General features: G+C 43.7%; 1 protein-coding gene across 1 annotated transcript; it reads left to right on the top strand.

Moving 5' to 3' along the window:
• Positions 1 to 50: 50 nt before the first annotated feature.
• PTGER2 (prostaglandin E receptor 2) lies at positions 51 to 16,480 on the top strand. The gene is made up of 2 exons (XM_045450966.1): positions 51 to 1,222; positions 12,784 to 16,480. Exons 1-2 carry the CDS (start codon positions 380 to 382, stop codon positions 13,003 to 13,005), a joined length of 1,065 nt encoding a protein of 354 aa, XP_045306922.1. The 5' UTR covers positions 51 to 379; the 3' UTR covers positions 13,006 to 16,480.
• The last annotated feature ends 356 nt before the right edge of the window (positions 16,481 to 16,836 follow it).

Genomic DNA, 16,836 nt, shown 5'->3' on the forward strand with positions numbered 1-16,836 from the left:
ACGGGGTGGGACGCGCGCGTCCCACCTCTGGGGCGGCTTGCGGGCGCTAGCCCTGGGGACGGTGACTCCGCTTCTGAGTCCGTCCCCAGGCGGGTGCGGAGTGGTGGCGGCCGCCCCCTGGGCGCGGGGCCACGGCCGAGAGGAGCGCGGATCGGCAGAGGAGCCCTGAGCGCCGCCCGGATGCTGCAGCCTAGTGGCCTCTCCCGGAGCGACGCGAGCCCTGGGGCCGAGCCTGCCCTGGGCGCGCTGGGGGCCGGAAGGGGGCTCTGGACTAGGATCCCTCCCCCTTTCCCTCTGCGTGCCGGAGCGCTCTCAGACCCTCCTCCTCCCAGGTACGAGCCGGGAGAGGAGGGCGCCGCTCTCCTGCCGGCGCTCCACCATGGGCAATATCTCCAATGACTCCTGGCCCGAGGACTGCGGGTCCCGGCAGTGGCTCCCCTCCGGCGAAAGCCCGGCCATCAGCTCGGTGATGTTCTCGGCCGGGGTGCTGGGGAACCTCATCGCTCTGGCGCTGCTGGCGCGCCGCTGGCGGGGGGACGCGGGACGCAGCGCGGGACGCGGGAACTCGGTCTCCTTGTTCCACGTGCTGGTGACAGAGCTGGTGTTCACCGACCTGCTTGGGACCTGCCTCATCAGCCCGGTGGTGCTGGCTTCCTACGCTCGGAACCAGACCCTGGTGGCGTTGGCGCCTGAGAGCCGTGCGTGCACCTACTTCGCCTTCGCCATGACCTTCTTCAGCCTGGCCACGATGCTCATGCTCTTCGCCATGGCCCTGGAGCGCTACCTGTCCATCGGGCATCCCTACTTCTACCAGCGTCGTGTCACGCGCCGCAGCGGCCTGGCAGTGCTGCCCACCATCTACACCGTCTCCCTACTCTTTTGCTCGCTGCCGTTGCTGAACTACGGGCAGTACGTCCAGTACTGCCCCGGGACGTGGTGCTTCATCGAGCACGGCCAGACTACGTACCTGCAGTTGTATGCCACCCTGCTGCTCCTCCTCATCGTCGCGGTGCTCGCCTGCAACTTCAGCGTCATCCTGAACCTCATCCGCATGCACCGTCGGAGCAGGAGAAGCCGCTGCGGGCCCTCCTTGGGCAGCTGCAGGGACGCCCCTGGGGCCCGCAGGAGAGGGGAAAGGCTGTCCATGGCGGAGGAGACAGACCACCTCATTCTCCTGGCTATTATGACCATCACCTTTGCTGTGTGCTCCTTGCCTTTCACAGTAAGTTAAGCCACTTGGTTTCCATAGCCCGGCTCTGGGCAGCCTTCCGACTCACTTTTGCAACTTGTAAGAATAGGTCCTGGGGAGGCCTAGAGCCTTCTCCTCTGGCTTCTCACCTTTACCCTACTTCCCTGCTCCCCTAACCCGCTGACTCTATGCTAGTGTTTCTTACACCTAGTACAGTCCCCTGAAAGGGAGCCTTGACCCTCCACTAAGCCAGCCGAGACCACTGTCAGAGGGTTAAAAGCCACCCCCCACCCCCACCCCCCAGCCTCTGCTAGCCTGGCTCAGTGCCTGTGGAGGAGGCAGCCCCCTCCACCTTTGGATGGGTATCAGTTACAACCTGACTTCCCTGAGCTTCAGGTCACCTTCCTGTACCCCCTACCCATGGGTCGGTGTTCTCTGTGCTTTGACTTCTGTTTCTCCCAACACACAATGTGGTGGCCAACCCACAGCATTCCAGCTGCCATTGAGAAGGGTCCCTTTTGATAAAGTCAGAGCATCCATTACTTGTCATAAAAGTTCAGCAAACAGTTCACATGTTTCCCAGTTTACCTACTGGGAATGTAACTCTTTGTGGCCATGAAAAAATGTGGACCTCATAATATGTCCATAATGCTAATTACAGGCAAAGTTGGTTGCTTGGAGAAACCCCTCGCTAAGCTTTTGCAATTCCTCTAAAGAAGGCATTTGTACCCTCACAAAGTATTCTTTTCATATCACTATCAGAAATATGTACAGGGGTTCTTCAGTTTAGAGTCATACACTTTATGAGCACAAAGCCACACATAGGAATGGCTGGTCCATCTCAGGGTTGGGAGAGTTAGGCATGTACATCATGTGCCATGACCCAGCAGGCCAGAGGCTGCCTGGGGAACTGAAGATGGGTGCCTAGGTTCGGGGATGGGTGCTGGCCTGGTTTGGTGCAGGCTTAGCAGTCTGCTCTATAATGCTGTGAGTTTGAGTCTCCTCTGGTGGAACAGGTAGCAGAGCCTGGAATGTGTCTGAGCAGGCACTGGCCTCATACTGGAAGCTGGGGACTGGGAGTTTCGCAGCGCCACTTCCCAGTCTTCAAAAAAACAAGGCTGAGGGGCGCCTGGGTGGCTCAGTTGGTTAAGGCCCTGACTTCGTCTCAGGTCATGATCTCATGGTTTGTGGGTTCGAGCCCCGCATTGGTCTCTGTGCTGACATCTCAGAGCCTGCTTCAGATTCTGTGTCTCCCTCTCTCTCTGCCCTTTCTCCGCTTGTGCTCTATGTCTCTCTCCCTCTCTCTCAAATATATATATATATATATATATAAAATATATATATATATATATATATTTTTTTTTTTAAGTTTAAAAAAAAAGAACAAGGTTGACCCTGAAGGATGTAAGCAGTTGGCCATAACTCCCTCCTGGCACCGTCTTGGAGAAAAGAAGAGATGGATAGGGCCTACCAATAGCAGGTGTGACCCGTAGAAGCTAGAGAAGTGACTTTATCTTACTTCCCGCCTCCATCACTGCTTTTGATTACTTGCATATACTCATCCTCCAGGGTGGAAAAGGACACCTTGCCCCCTAAATTAACTTGGATTCATAGCTATGTTCTCTTCTCTCTGGTCCCCATTGTCCTCACACTTCTACCCCCCATTCTCTGTTGGGGCAGAAGCTGGTCTGAATCAATAAGTTACACAAAGGTGCCCTCTTCTGAAATGAAGTAGGACCACGAGAGGCCACATCTTCTATTCCACCCTGAACCAGGGAGTTTGTGCAACAGAAAGGCTGTGATATAGAAACTGACATGGCTTCTATGCGTTTCTTTTGTTTTACTAGTAGAAATGTTTGGTGGCATAATAGGAATTAAATCACCTTTGGGGGGGGGCGGTCAGGACTAATATGCAGAACATGTGTCTTTGAGAGAAAGAATGTCTAGTTCCACTAAGCAACTTAGAATACAACTCAGAGGCCATAAACCCTTTCTGGTGTGGGTAGTGTTGGTCTTGGCCTGGTGCGAATTGGGAGGTCAGTTCTTGGAGTTTCCTCTGTGATCTTTGAGTGCATATATATAAAAATACCCCTTCCCCAGCCAATTAAATACCTTGGGAATGGGCTCAGAGGGGACCACAGGCTTGTGAAAAGGATTGTTATTCCCTAAGCCCTTTAGAGGAAGACAGCAGGAGGAAAATTTCTCTCCTCTGATCATGACTAATCCACTGCATACATACAGTATAAAAGATAAAGGCAGTGATTTTCAACAGGTTCCCGTTTTCAAATAAATTTGCCTTTTATCATGAGATCTCGGTTATTGCTGTATGTTGATTTTCAAGCCCTCTGTGTATACATACACATATTCATATGAAAATTCATTTTCCCCCTTTATTTACCATTAAGCCAGAGACTGCTCCAGAGTTGCCAGATGCAAGGGGCTTAGAGCCTAGAAGCCTGGTTAGAAGGAGTGGGGAGTAGGAAATTCACTTTGAAGCTGTGTTTTTATTTAGATCGCCTGTTTATGGGTTGGGGACACCAGATGAGGATTATGAGGGCACTTTATGGTAGTGGCATTGATACTATCAGCAAATATTATCCAGGTTTGCTTCTGCATGTATGCATGGCAAAGATTTCCAAAGAACAGGGAAAAAGCCTAGAGTGAACATAATCAGAAAGTCAGACACTGATTCTCACCTTGGGGCTAACATGACAAGTTATGCAGATGAAGTGTAGGTAACTCACTAGGCCCCAAACAGGTATTTGAACTGTACCTTAAATGGGAAGTATCAAGTCGTCTTTTTTTTTCTTCTAATTTTATTTTATTTTTGAGAGAGAGAGAGAAACTGGGGGAGGAGCAGAGGGAGAGGAATGGGAGAGAATCTCAAGCAGGAGCCATGCTCAGCATGGAACCTGACTCAGAGCTTGATCCCACAACCTGAGATCATGACCTGAGTGAGCCAAGCCCAAGTCAAGAGTTGGTGCTCAACTGATTGAGCCACCCAGGTGCCCCTCAAGCCATCTTTGAATAAGGAAATTTACATTGACCACTCACTAATTTGCTTTGTCAATAGATTATTGGTGCTTGTTAGAACCTTTCATTTACATAGCACTTCAAACCTTATGAAATGCTGCAGTATCCTGATTTAAGTTATTTCATGGAGAGCTTATCTGATGATTTAAAAATCACAGCTACTGTTTGGTGCATACATTCTGTTATTTCAGAATGCTTGCCATGGGCCCTGGGGGGCACCTTCTGCTCATGTCCTTTTTGTCTACTTGGCCCACACGAAAATTGTGGTCAGAAATGGCCTACACCAATCTCCTGTACAAGGCAGGAATCATTTCCACGCATCCTAACTGGGACAAGGCAAAGACCTGTGATTGCGTTCAGAAGTTCTCCTGTTCCTCTAACAGAACACATGCAGTCCAATAGAAATACACTTGTGCCACCTATGGAATTTGTAATGTTCTATTAGCCAAATAACAAAAAGTAAAGAGAAATGGTAAAAATTCATCAATTTTATTTAACCCAAAATATCCAAAATGTTATCACTTCAAAATGTAACCAATGTAAAGTGATTATGAATGAGCTATCCCAACTAATTGTCTTCCTTGTGTCCCCAGAAAGTACTAGCAATCTACTCTATCTCTACTCCTTCCTCGGGATAACAGAGCTGCTTTCTGTGACCCTCAAAAGTAGGCCACACCACTCCACTGGCCCAGTAAAGAGGATATTTGACAGCTGTGTATCCAGTGGGGCACCAGCCTTTTCCAGCATGCCAGGAGGGAGGGAAGGAGGGAGGGGAGTGGGGAATTTAGGAAACCTGGAACTATTTATGTCAGCCATTGTCCCAAGGTGTAGTCAGGTTAGAATTACTGCTTGCTCCAAGAACATGAGTCTAGGACTTCCAAAGGTTGGAAGTGGAACTAGCAAAATGTAAAATGCCCAGCACCTTATAATGAAGTCAAGCTCAACCCTCAAATATCATTATTATCAACATCAAAATGGCTAACCTTTTGAGTGCTAATTTTTACATACCTAACTTATTATCTTCACAGCAACCTGTAAAATAGATAGTATTATTGTTCCCATTTTGCAGATGAGGCAAATACCTTACCCTGGGTCCGAGAGCTAGTGAGTGTTGGAACTGGGGTTCACAGCCGCGCAGTTGAAGCACAGAGCCTGTCCTCTTAGCCACAGTACTAGCAGAGAGAAAGTACTCATTTCAGGGGTTGCATATGAGAAGATTCATCCAACTTTTCACAAAAGAATGGTAAGGATGTTATAAATATCTGGACCGCTTTGTCTCAATTCCAACTTGTTCACTTTAAAAATAAAATGGCAAAGACCTTTTTCTGCATGCCAGATCAAGGAGCTGGGGCCAAGTGTGCGGTTTCTTTTTTCTTCTCCACAGTCCTATGAATTAAAAGGCTGAGATGGAGGTTTAAGGAGACTGGCTAATATAAATGTTGGTCTAAATTAAGAAATAATCAGATTACCCCTCACATAAAATCTTCTGTTGGTACACATAAAACATTTCTTACGTGATAAAAAAAAAAAAAAAAACAAAAACAAAAAAAAACATGGTATTTTCAGGAAATGACATTATTTTGGCTGTCCAATATGAAATCATGCATGGGACCAACAACATATTCCAAACTGTTTATGTACTAAAGGGATAGTGTATAAATTAATGAATTCCTCCTTATGTTGATCAGCTGTTGTCATCATTTCACAGAGATAAATAGAAACTTTCTTCCTGAAATGGAACAGAACACAGAAAATATATCAGACCTCCAATCTTGCCTCAGATAATGTTTGTATTTTAATTTCCAACCCACATCAAGCCACTCAGTCCCTACATTCCCTATAGCTGTGGATAACTGCTGGTCATTTTAAACTGCTTTCCACTTGCCATTAGAATATATTATTCAGTTCTGAAGTTTCAAAAGTGAACCGTTGGCTCATTCTAAAATATTGTCTTCATCTTTAGAAATTCTTTAGGGCTATAATTTCTAGGCAGTCTGATTAGTGGAAATATGGTCTTCAAAATACAGAGCAAACTCAAACAGTACTGGAGTTTTCTGTTCATTCCTGGAACTCTTTATGTAAAATGTAACATGAATGGGGGTTGTAAAACATATGAAATTTGTCAGTTACGTATGTGCAAAATATCACAATGCTAGTAAGGATGAAAGAATCTCAGAACTCTCCATGCATAACCACAATGAATTTGTTTGGTAATATTTTAAGTTCTATCCATGAACGGCTGGAAATCCCTTTATCATTTATGCATCACCAACGATGTGTTTGGGGATTAGTGAAATCATTTTAAGACATGTGACCTTTCAAGAGAATGTTCCTTTAGGGGTGTCTGGGTGGCTCAGTTGGTGAAGCATCCGACTTCGGCTCAGGTCATGATCTCACGGTTTGTGAGTTTGAGCCCCGCATCCGGCTCTGTGCTGACAGCTCAGAGCCTGGAGCCTGCTTCGGATTCTGTCTCTCCCTCTCTCTTGGCCCCTACCCTGCTCACATTCTGTCTCTCTCTTTCTCTCTCTCTCAAAAATAATAAACATTAAAAAAATTATTTTAAAAGAGAATGTTCCTCTAAAGTAATGTTTTTGGTTGACACCTCTTCCTTCACCATTATAAAATGGTGGTTGTGAATAAAGACACAATTACACTGAATTTTTAAAATTTAGACAGCAAGAGCCATAGTTCTTCCAAAAGAAAAGCTGCACATTATGTCTACACCCTTTAAGTTAGTCATCACTGCTCTTTCAGATAATTGAGGCCAGGCCCTCACTTTATAGAAAAACAGCTTTAGGGATGGTGTATTTCTTTTTTGGCATGTCAAGAGTCCATCACAGTATTAAGTAAAAAAAAAAAAAGAATGGAATGGCATAGCATAGAATAGAATAGAAATGGTGAGGGACTCATCTCCCCACAGTGTTCAGGAGGACAGCAAGTCTCTTTCCACCAAGGCTTAAGACCCAGTTAATCTGCAACTTGGTCGGCTCGGTTTCCGTGGCTTCTCCTGTCCTCTATTTTGTGGTTTCTGACCACCATTCCCCTCCCTTATCTTGAGTTCACATCCACCGTGCCTCAGTTTATATGGCCAAGATACACCAAGCTTCATTTTTCTCAGAATAATCTGCTGCCTAAAATTGCCCCCTCTAACGGAACACTAGGCTTAAGTCTTCTGCAGTTAGGACATATGGGTGATGGGAAGGGCCGGGGATAGGGAAAGTGCATGCAGGGAGGGCCAGAACTTCCCCTACCCCAGGGTTCTTCTTGCACAACACGAGCAGCACATGGGTCACTTTCAAATCATTTGCAAAATCTTGTGTTTGTAGGAGTCCGGGGTAGATGTTCCACAGTGCCTATCCTTTTCTCGAAGAGTTAAGGGCCAGCACCCTGGAATGTGCAGGCCCAGAGCTCCAAACTTTAGCATGAACTCTCTTTTGGGTCCAGTCCCGGGATCACCTGAAGCACAAGGCAGGGAATACTCTTTAGTACTGGAGCCATATCCCTGCCCCAGTCTTCCTAGGGAAATAGGCTCCTGTCCCCTCTACCACAAAGCACCTATGGTTTGGGGGAAGGGATTTCTTTAAAACATCATATGCCTGGGAAATAGCGTCCCCCCAAAAGTTCTGTGTTTAAAAACAAGTTTTTGGAAGTATAGTGGACACCAAAAGTTTTTTAAAGAATGGATTATACAAAACCATAGGCAGGATACCCTAATGTCTTTCACAAGGCAGGTAAACTTATGACAGTCTCTGCCTGCAGTTTAACTGTAAAAAGTGTGAAGGGGGAAAAAAAAAACCCCAAAGAAAGACAAGTAGCTACTTAGCTATAGCTGTGGTTTTTAACTATATAGACAGGAGCAGGGATAGCCACAAACCTTTGTAACACTTTTGCAAACAAGCCTCTTACAAACCCGTAACCGGTTAGCTGTGAACTTCACGTGAGCCTTTGTATCACAGGTTGTTTACGGAGAAGGTGGCAGACTGTGTAGTGGCCAAAAGGAGGGTTTTGGTCCCACTGCTTGAGTGTGGCTCCTCCATGACTTCCCTACTTACCTGGAGGGTGACTTGGGGCATGGTAACTAATCTACTAGGCCTTGATTTCCTCCTCACTAAAACAGGAATAATCATATTTTGCAAGTTTGTGTAAGGATTAAACAGAATGAGACTTACCAATTGCTTAGCCCCATGCTTGGCACACATAAGTCTTCAGTAAATATTAACTGCTATCCACATAGGGTTCAATTTCCAAAGGAAAATCAGATTGTATAGTAACAATCACGAACTGAATTCTGGAAGCTAACGTCATTTGTTTGACTGATGGGTCTTTTGTTGTTAAGTGTGATAAATGAATAATTTTCAGCTGTTTCAGGGGTTGGGTAAAGGTTCTAAAACAGTGGTTCCCAACCTTGGTTGCATGTTAGAATCATCCGGGGGGGGGTTAAAAAACCTGAGGACACCCATGTTACAGCCCAGATTAATTAAATCGGAGTCTCTGGGGGTGGGAGCAAGCCATCAGAGTAGTCTTAACAGTCCTCAGGTGATTTCAGTGAACAACCAGATAAAGTTCTCATTTGCCCCCAAATTCTGAAACCACGATGGAGTTGCATTAACAGTAGAAAAGTAGCCCAGAATCACAGTACCCAGTCAGAGCCAAGAGGAAACTTTCCATGAGAGGCTGAAAGTGTTCTAAAGAAGATAAATCTAGGGGTGCCTGGGTGGCTCAGTCGGTTAAGCATCTGACTTCGGCTCAGGTCATGATCTCACGGTCCGTGGGTTTGAGCCCCGCGTCGGGCTCTGTGCTGACAGCTCAGAGCCTGGAGCCTGTTTCAGATTCTGTGTCTCCCTCTTTCTCTGACCCTCCCCTGTTCATGCTCTCTCTCTGTCTCAAAAATAAATAAATGTTATTAAAAAAAAAAAAGAAGATAAATCTAAAGAACACTAATTTTGATCCATACCACCTTGTAGGTACCAAATCAAACTCTATATTCTTGGCAAAGCCCTGTAGAGAGAGCCTCTATCCTAAGGAATCAAAACTCAACTTGACTCGTTTAGATTGTTCATAGCAAATTTGTTAGGTGTGCAAAAACACGTATAAATTCTATCAGCCTTGGAGGCTGATTTCAAGTAGCAGTGAAACGTTATTAATTGATATATCCAATGTGTCAGCCTTTCATTAAAATCTAGGATCGGGGGCGCCTGGGTGGCGCAGTCGGTTAAGCGTCCGACTTCAGCCAGGTCACGATCTCGTGGTCCGTGAGTTCGAGCCCCGCGTCAGGCTCTGGGCTGATGGCTCAGAGCCTGGAGCCTGTTTCTGATTCTGTGTCTCCCTCTCTCTCTGCCCCTCCCCCGTTCATGCTCTGTCTCTCTCTGTCCCAAAAATAAATAATAAAAAAAAAAAAAACGTTGAAAAAAAAAAAATCTAGGATCGGCTGGAGGGAGAAGGAAATGTGGAGTTATTGTTTAACGGGTACAGGGTTTCAGTTTGGGGTGATGAAGAAAAGGTTCTGGGGATGGATGGTGGCGATGGTTGCTATTCTGTGTTCTTTTACGTGATGGCCAGTCCGGTGCAGCCAGAAGAGGAGCACAGGAAAGGCTCAGGACAATAAGTTGTATCATACAGCAAACACTGCACAACACCAGAGCCGCAAGGAAGGTACTAGAGTAGATCGGGAGGCAGAAGGAGCAGGAGCTGGAGGACAGCCTGGGCCTCTCCAGAGGAATATTGCCCCTGGGATACAGGACCACGTGGAGGGGCTCAGGCTTGGTTACTTTGCATATCAAAGGACAGCTCCTGGGTGAGCCCTGGGCTGTCTCTGAAGAATGGCTAGCCCTGGGGCACCTGGGTGGCTTAGTCAGTTAAGGGTCCAACTCTGGATTTCAGCTCAGGTCCTGATTTCACAGTTAGCGAGATCGAGCCCTCCATCACTCTGTGCTGACAGTGTGGAGCCTGCTTGGGATTCTCTCTCTCCCTCTCCCTCTCCCCCTCCCCCACTTCCTCCCTCCCTCCCTCCCTCTGTCCCTGTCTCTCTCTCTCTCTCTCTTTTTCCCAAAATACATAAATAAACATTAAAAAAAAAAAAAAAAAAAAAAAAGAATGGCTAGCCCTGGGGAGAGGCAATCTCTTCCCAACCAGAAAGGTTTTAAAATGTCAAAACATCTTGATATACAGAAAATAAAAAAACATAAACAACATAGTTGCACAACAATATAAATGTACTTAATGCCACTGATTTTACACTTGAACGTGGTTAAAATGGCAGATTTTTATGCTATGTATATTTTACAATTAAAAACAAAGCTAGGATCCATAACATCAAAAATGGTGAGCTCTGGGCAAGAGACGAGGACCATGGGGGTGGGGTTGGGGGTGGGGGAAGGAAATGGTGAGGTAAAAAAAGATAAAACTTATATCATGAACCTCAGGGTCCCTAAAGTATGTCACTTTTTCCACTGTAAAAGAAGAAATCATCTCCTCCAAAATCTTGGCCACCTCATGAAATACAAATTTTAAGCATTTCTAAAAATTGCCCAGTATGATGGATGAAAGGGAAAGGAAACAAATAGTACAGAATTGCTTCATTCTCTAAAACCATTTTTCACTTCTCATTGCTCTCTATTGCTCTCTAATGAGATCAGGAACTATGATGCGGGTCATTCCCCACTGAAAACCTGACTCATCTTCACGTGTGACACTAGAGTGCTGAGCCCTGTCTACACTGCCCGCTATGGCTAGCCAGTTCCGGGTCATCGTATGCTTTGGCCAAACTAGATCATAAGTTCAGCTACAGACTTTTTCTATGACAGAGTGTCAGTTGTATGTGTGTGTATTAACTAATATGTTTTAATCTACTAGACTTTTGTACACCATTATCTTGAAATTCTAATCTTCAAAATTGCTCCTTGGATATACCATATAAGTGCTGTCTATTTCTCATCCAAAATAGTTTGGCTGACAAGAAAAGTATTGCTCTGTTGCATATTCCCACCTAACTTTCCTTTTCTCTGTATAATCAGGGAAATCCACCGTCAATTCTTCTTTTTCCTTGCTCATCTGCCAAGTCTTTCCTCCATTCCCTATTCCAAGATTCTCTGTCATAAACACCTCTGGCTGCCAAACCTTCCTGCTCTTGTCCTAACATAAGCAACCCAAAGATGACTACTCTTCTCCATCCCTGCAATTTGCTTTGTATATCCAATTGCCAGATGCCTGCAGAGTAAGTACCAGGAGGAAAGGAAAAAAAACATTCCTTTTTCTGGCAAAGGAGCCTGGAGGAAAGAAGTCGCAGCTCTCTACCTCACAGGCTCCCCCTGGTAAGAAAGTCCCTGTAACATTATAAAGAACTGGTTTTAAAGTCGGGTGTGATTTTCCTTTGTTTTCCTCTTTTCAGTAAGCCATGTGGGAGTGTTTGATCTTCATGGAGCATGTACTGTTCCATTCCTTTGAATCTGACCAGAACTTGCATTGATCCCCAAATATGTGAGGAATCAGATGGGAACTGGTATACCAGTTTGAAAACATTGGTCAATGGGCAAAGATGTGTCAGCTTTCCAGGATTTAGGAGGTTGTTCTAAGGGCATTTGTTCTAAGATAGGCTATAGCCATGAATGTAGCACATGGCTGAGCACTCTACTCGCTGTCAAGGAAGTTGGAATGTTTGTCCCAACTCTGCCAACTAACCAGCCGTTGGGGACTTGGGAAAGTCACCTGACTTCTCTGCACTTTGGTGTCCTCACTGAAGGAGATAATGACAACTAACATTGTGGGGTACTTACTGGGTGAGCACTGTTTTACATAGCTTGCACATATTACTTCCAGTCATCCTCCCAAAAAACCCAAGAGGTAGGTACTGTTTTCATTATCACCCATTTTACAGATGTAAAAACTGAGGCACAAAGATTTCTTTTCTTACCAACGGTCCCAAAGCTATCTATGGAGCCAGGATTCAAGGCCAGGCAGTCCTATGTCCAGAACCCATGCTCTGGGTGACTTCTCTCCCTGAATTGTGATAATTAAGTCAGATTAAGTGTTTGGATATAAATGTAACATATTGTGGGGCGCCTGGGTGGCTCAGTCGGCTGAGCATCCGACTTCGGCTCAGGTCATGATCTCACAGTTCGTGGGTTCGAGCCCCGCGTCGGGCTCTGTGCTGACAGCTCGGAGCCTGGAGCCTGTTTCAGATTCTGTGTCTCCCTCTCTCTCTCTGCCCCTCCCCCACTCATGCTCTGTCTCTCTCTCTGTCAAAAATAAATTAAAAAAAAAAATTTTTTTTAAATAAATGTAACATATTGTTACTAACTTTCCTGAAGTTCACGTCCTCATCTGTCAGAAGGAGACAATGCTTTACATTTCAGAGTTTTTTGTCAAGAATAAACATGGAAGAATGAGATGCTTCTGAGATTCTTCCACCTATCTTTTACCACTACTGGCGCGCGCGCGCGCACACACACACACACACACACACACATATTTTGTTCTTAAATCTTAAGAAATTGCACGTCGTCTAATCCCATCCACTGCTACAACATAAAACTAATATAATTTTTCCTTTTTGCTTCTTACAGATTTTTGCATACATGAATGAAACCTCTTCCCGAAAAGAAAAGTGGGACCTCCAAGCTCTTAGATTTTTATCCATCAATTCAATAATTGACCCTTGGGTCTTTGCCATCCTTCGGCCTCCTGTTCTGAGACTAATGCGTTCAGTCCTGTGTTGTCGGGTTTCATTAAGAACACAAGATGCAGCACAGACTTCCTGTTCTATACAGTCAAATGCCAGTAAATAGATTGACCTTTGTGGACAGTAGTTAAGAAGTGCTTAGTTAGCCAGCATCTGGAAGATCATTTTGAAATGGCTCCTTGGAGAAATGAAAAAAGTTAGTTTATAAACAAAGTGAAGCTACCCTAATAAAACAGAGTAAACAAACGTTTCAGCAGCAGTTTGTGCTACAGAGGTGCTGACAAGGCACTTCACAGAAGGTGTCGGGAGAATACATAAAAGCTGCCCTCGATGAGCATGTTACATGGCCTTTGAGAAAAAACCAACTGCATTTAGGATCCGGTTGCCTTTTGATTTAAGCTTTCCTGTTGAATGAGAGCATATGTGGTTTTGTAATTTGTTTAAAACCCTAAGTAGTTACCGTGTGTTCGATTTCAATCATCTATGCTACTGCCGCTGTAAACATAGGGTGCACAGTCAGGCCAGAGAAAACTTCACATGTATTCTCTACGAAGTCCATACAAGGAAGCAACCACGCCTGGTGTCTTGTGATTGCTTAAGAAACCCTTTGTTTGGCCAGTGAATTTGGAAATCACAGGCACTTTGTAGTGTCGTATTTGTGCACGTGGGAGGACTCCCTCGTCACTACAGTATTACGCGTGGAAGAGTAAGTAAGCTCAGCTGGTTAACGTCACCTTCTCACTACTCCTCCGGAAGCTGGGTGTCAAAGTATCGGGTTATTTATTTTATAATGTCCGTTGTGCCGACAGTAATGAAGAACACTTTCGGAATTTTCCTCTCAACGAGAAATAATAGGCTATTGAGAGAGTTAATTCTGATTAATATTCTTCATTCTATTTCCAGGGAGAGGCTATGGGGCTATGTCTGCAACCAAGTATTAGAATTAAGAATGGAAAAATCTGATCAATTCTCAGTAAACCCTGAAACTCTTCTAAGGCTCATGCTGAGGCTGTGACTAACATCTACTTTATAAGGTGACTGTTGTAGCAAAACTCATGCATCTAAGTGTTTATCCAGGAAACATGGTTTGACTCATACTATATAGGAAATAATGCAACAGTGAGTCATATCTTAATATGTTTCTAAATCTAAATGTTTGCCATGGTATAAAAATATACCGGCATTAAAATATTTCAGCAAATTTGCACTGCTTAATCATCTTAGTTCCTGCATAAACTCATCTGAAATGTCACAAAAATAAACTATGAAACAAAAATTTAGAAACGGAAGAGTGTTGAGTTCCCCCAAATAACAGTTTATAGAGTAGATATATTTTTTAGTGAGATAAAAGTGGAAAAATTATATTTATTTTGGCAAGTTTTTAAAAGTATGGTTTCATTGTAATTTAAATGTTAAAATAGTCAGTATAGTACTTGGTATTCGAGTATTTCTTTTTCCTTACAGCATGATCTTCAGAATAGTAGAAACACCTTATTTATTTATTTATTTTGCAGTGTGTTATTACAGGATAGCTATTATAAAAAAACAAAAAGGGGATGTCAGTTTTTTCCAAGGTCTCGTTGAGTTGCTTACGCAAAACCATTTCCTATAAGTAGTTATCAAACTAGGTGATCACTTAAAGTGATTCCAAACCAATCTAGCATCAGTATATTTTGACACAATCTATGTAAAATCAGCTCTTATTTTTAAAAGAATAAATAAATGGTTTGCTTTCATACTGATTTAAACAAACCAGGCAAAATTTAACTTAACTGAAATCTGGACATGTAAATAAATCTTCCCTGCAAACAAGTGTTCTGAAGTTAAGAAATTGCTCTAAACAGGACTAATAATTATACTCATGGGTAATTCCTAAACATAAAATTCTAACGTTACTTTGAATATGAAAGATTGATTTATAAGATGACTATTTTTTCCTCCAAATGAAACCAAATGAAAATGTTAACTATAGTCCTTCTCTTCACCTCACCATCACCCCAAAATTCTGAAATAATGCCTGAGAACCTTAAAAAACAAACAAACAAAAAACAAGAAAAGGCATAGTTGGACATAGTATCTCTAGTGGGAACAAAATGATTTACTCTGGGGGCCCAATATATAAAAGTTTAAGCCATTTATTTAAGAACTGGTAGATTTCTAGAGCTTTGTTTCCTGATGTACTCCTGTTCCTTGTACTGTATTAAATGGCTGAGTCCTGTTGTTTTGTTTGCATATACACAGAAGGAATTAAATGTAAAAATCCTGTGTAATAGACAATCACCTATTATTAATGGCAATTTAAAGGTAACAGAAAAAATTAGACGGGTAAATATTTCCTTTCTAAAAATCCCATCACATCAGACATACCTGTTCACGTTTACTGACTCATTTTCAACTTAAATGAAAAACACGGAGCTTAGCCTCGTATGTCAGAGAATTCAATTGTGATAAAAGAAGATGCAGGTTTTATTTGTTGTCCCCGACAGTCATTGGGATGGAAAAGGAAAAACTATAGCAGATTTTCACTTCAGAATCCCAGCTCTGACGTTAGGCGTCCAGAATTGGATGGGCCAGAGTAGTCTGCTCTGAGCCAAATTGTTCCCAGTTCCCTGTGGCCTCAGGTCATGTTTCCCAAGAGGGAACTGGAAAATTCTGGTACTAACTTATGGCCTTGAACATCCAAAGATCTGATAGAAGATACAGAAAGCCTCCAAAAGACCTGAATCTCAAAGTGGTTTGGACCCATGACAACGTAGAACCAGAACAAAGCTCTAGAAACCGCGCCAACCCAAAACCACCATGCTGGCAGAGGCTGTAAGCCCTGAGCGGCAAGCAGGGAAAATCCGATCGGTATCACTGCAGTCTCAGTGTAATTCACTTACATTCTTGGCACCCCTGCCTGCTCATGTCGGTGCGCTTTGAAAGGGTTGTCCTAATGTTCGTGTAATGTCAGCTCTGATTTGGATCAAGAAAAAAACCAATATATTCAGGGGTAAACTTTGGTGTCATTGAAACGCAGGGGAAAACAATTAGCTTGCACTTATGTAAAGATTTATTTCGTTTAGCCAAATCTCATGGTTTTCTGAATTTAGGAAGAGCTCCCGCTTGAGCCATTTACAGATGGAGATGCAGTCTTCTCTGCAAATGAGAAGTTTATATGTGTGGACACACAGTGCCTACGCATGCAGGTGGTATTACAACTTAAATATTGACGACTGTCTTCTGCCTCATCAAACACTTAACTTCATTGGATTTCCTCTTTGAGTACACATTTATAAATACCTCCAATCACCTGACAGCATTATAATTGATTTCTTAATTTACAAAGCATTGTGATCAACTTAAGTACACACTGTGGAAATAAATGTTATTCTAGCAGCTCACTAAAGTTATAGTCTATACAGGGGACCAAAGACATGTATTGGGCATTAATTTTCTATTTCAGAAAGTTACTCTTTTTTTGGTGTTTTGTTGGTATCTTTCACAATTCCTTTCATTGTTGTTAAGTACATTTTCTTGAATTACATTTTGTATTCCCTCTAAAATGAATGTACTATTAAAGTTCAGTTGGGGTGGTTTAATTCTGTGTTCCAGGTGTTTCATTTTTTAAGAATCTGCCAAGAGTCAAATCAGTGAAGTTTCCAGTAAAAAGAGATGGCGTACTCCAAAGGGTCACTGAGGACTGTTGAATGAAAGGCATGTTTACAGAGGGAATCGACAAGCGTTGGTGGACGTCCCTTACACACTCTTCCACACCTAGGCCTGAAGGGACAAGGGAGAAGCAGCCACTGGAGGCGAACTATGAGAGATGTCACCCAACTGGAGCTGTAGCCCTAAGTAGGGAAGCATAGCTGTTGGCAAATCGCAGGGAGGGAACAAAGGGACTCCCTTCCTGGAGACTTCTCCTCCTACTCTGTACTCTTCTGCTGGTTTGTCC

This window comes from Leopardus geoffroyi, chromosome B3 (genome assembly GCF_018350155.1).
Source record: "Leopardus geoffroyi isolate Oge1 chromosome B3, O.geoffroyi_Oge1_pat1.0, whole genome shotgun sequence".
In the NCBI taxonomy this organism is placed as follows: Eukaryota; Metazoa; Chordata; class Mammalia; order Carnivora; family Felidae; genus Leopardus; species Leopardus geoffroyi.

Coding starts and splice junctions, on each gene's coding strand:
- PTGER2 (XM_045450966.1), top strand. CDS start 380: ATGGGCAATATCTCCAATGACTCCTGGCCCGAGGACTGCGGGTCCCGG. Junction 1,223..12,783: donor TGTGCTCCTTGCCTTTCACA/GTAAGTTAAGCC, acceptor TGCTTCTTACAG/ATTTTTGCATACATGAATGA.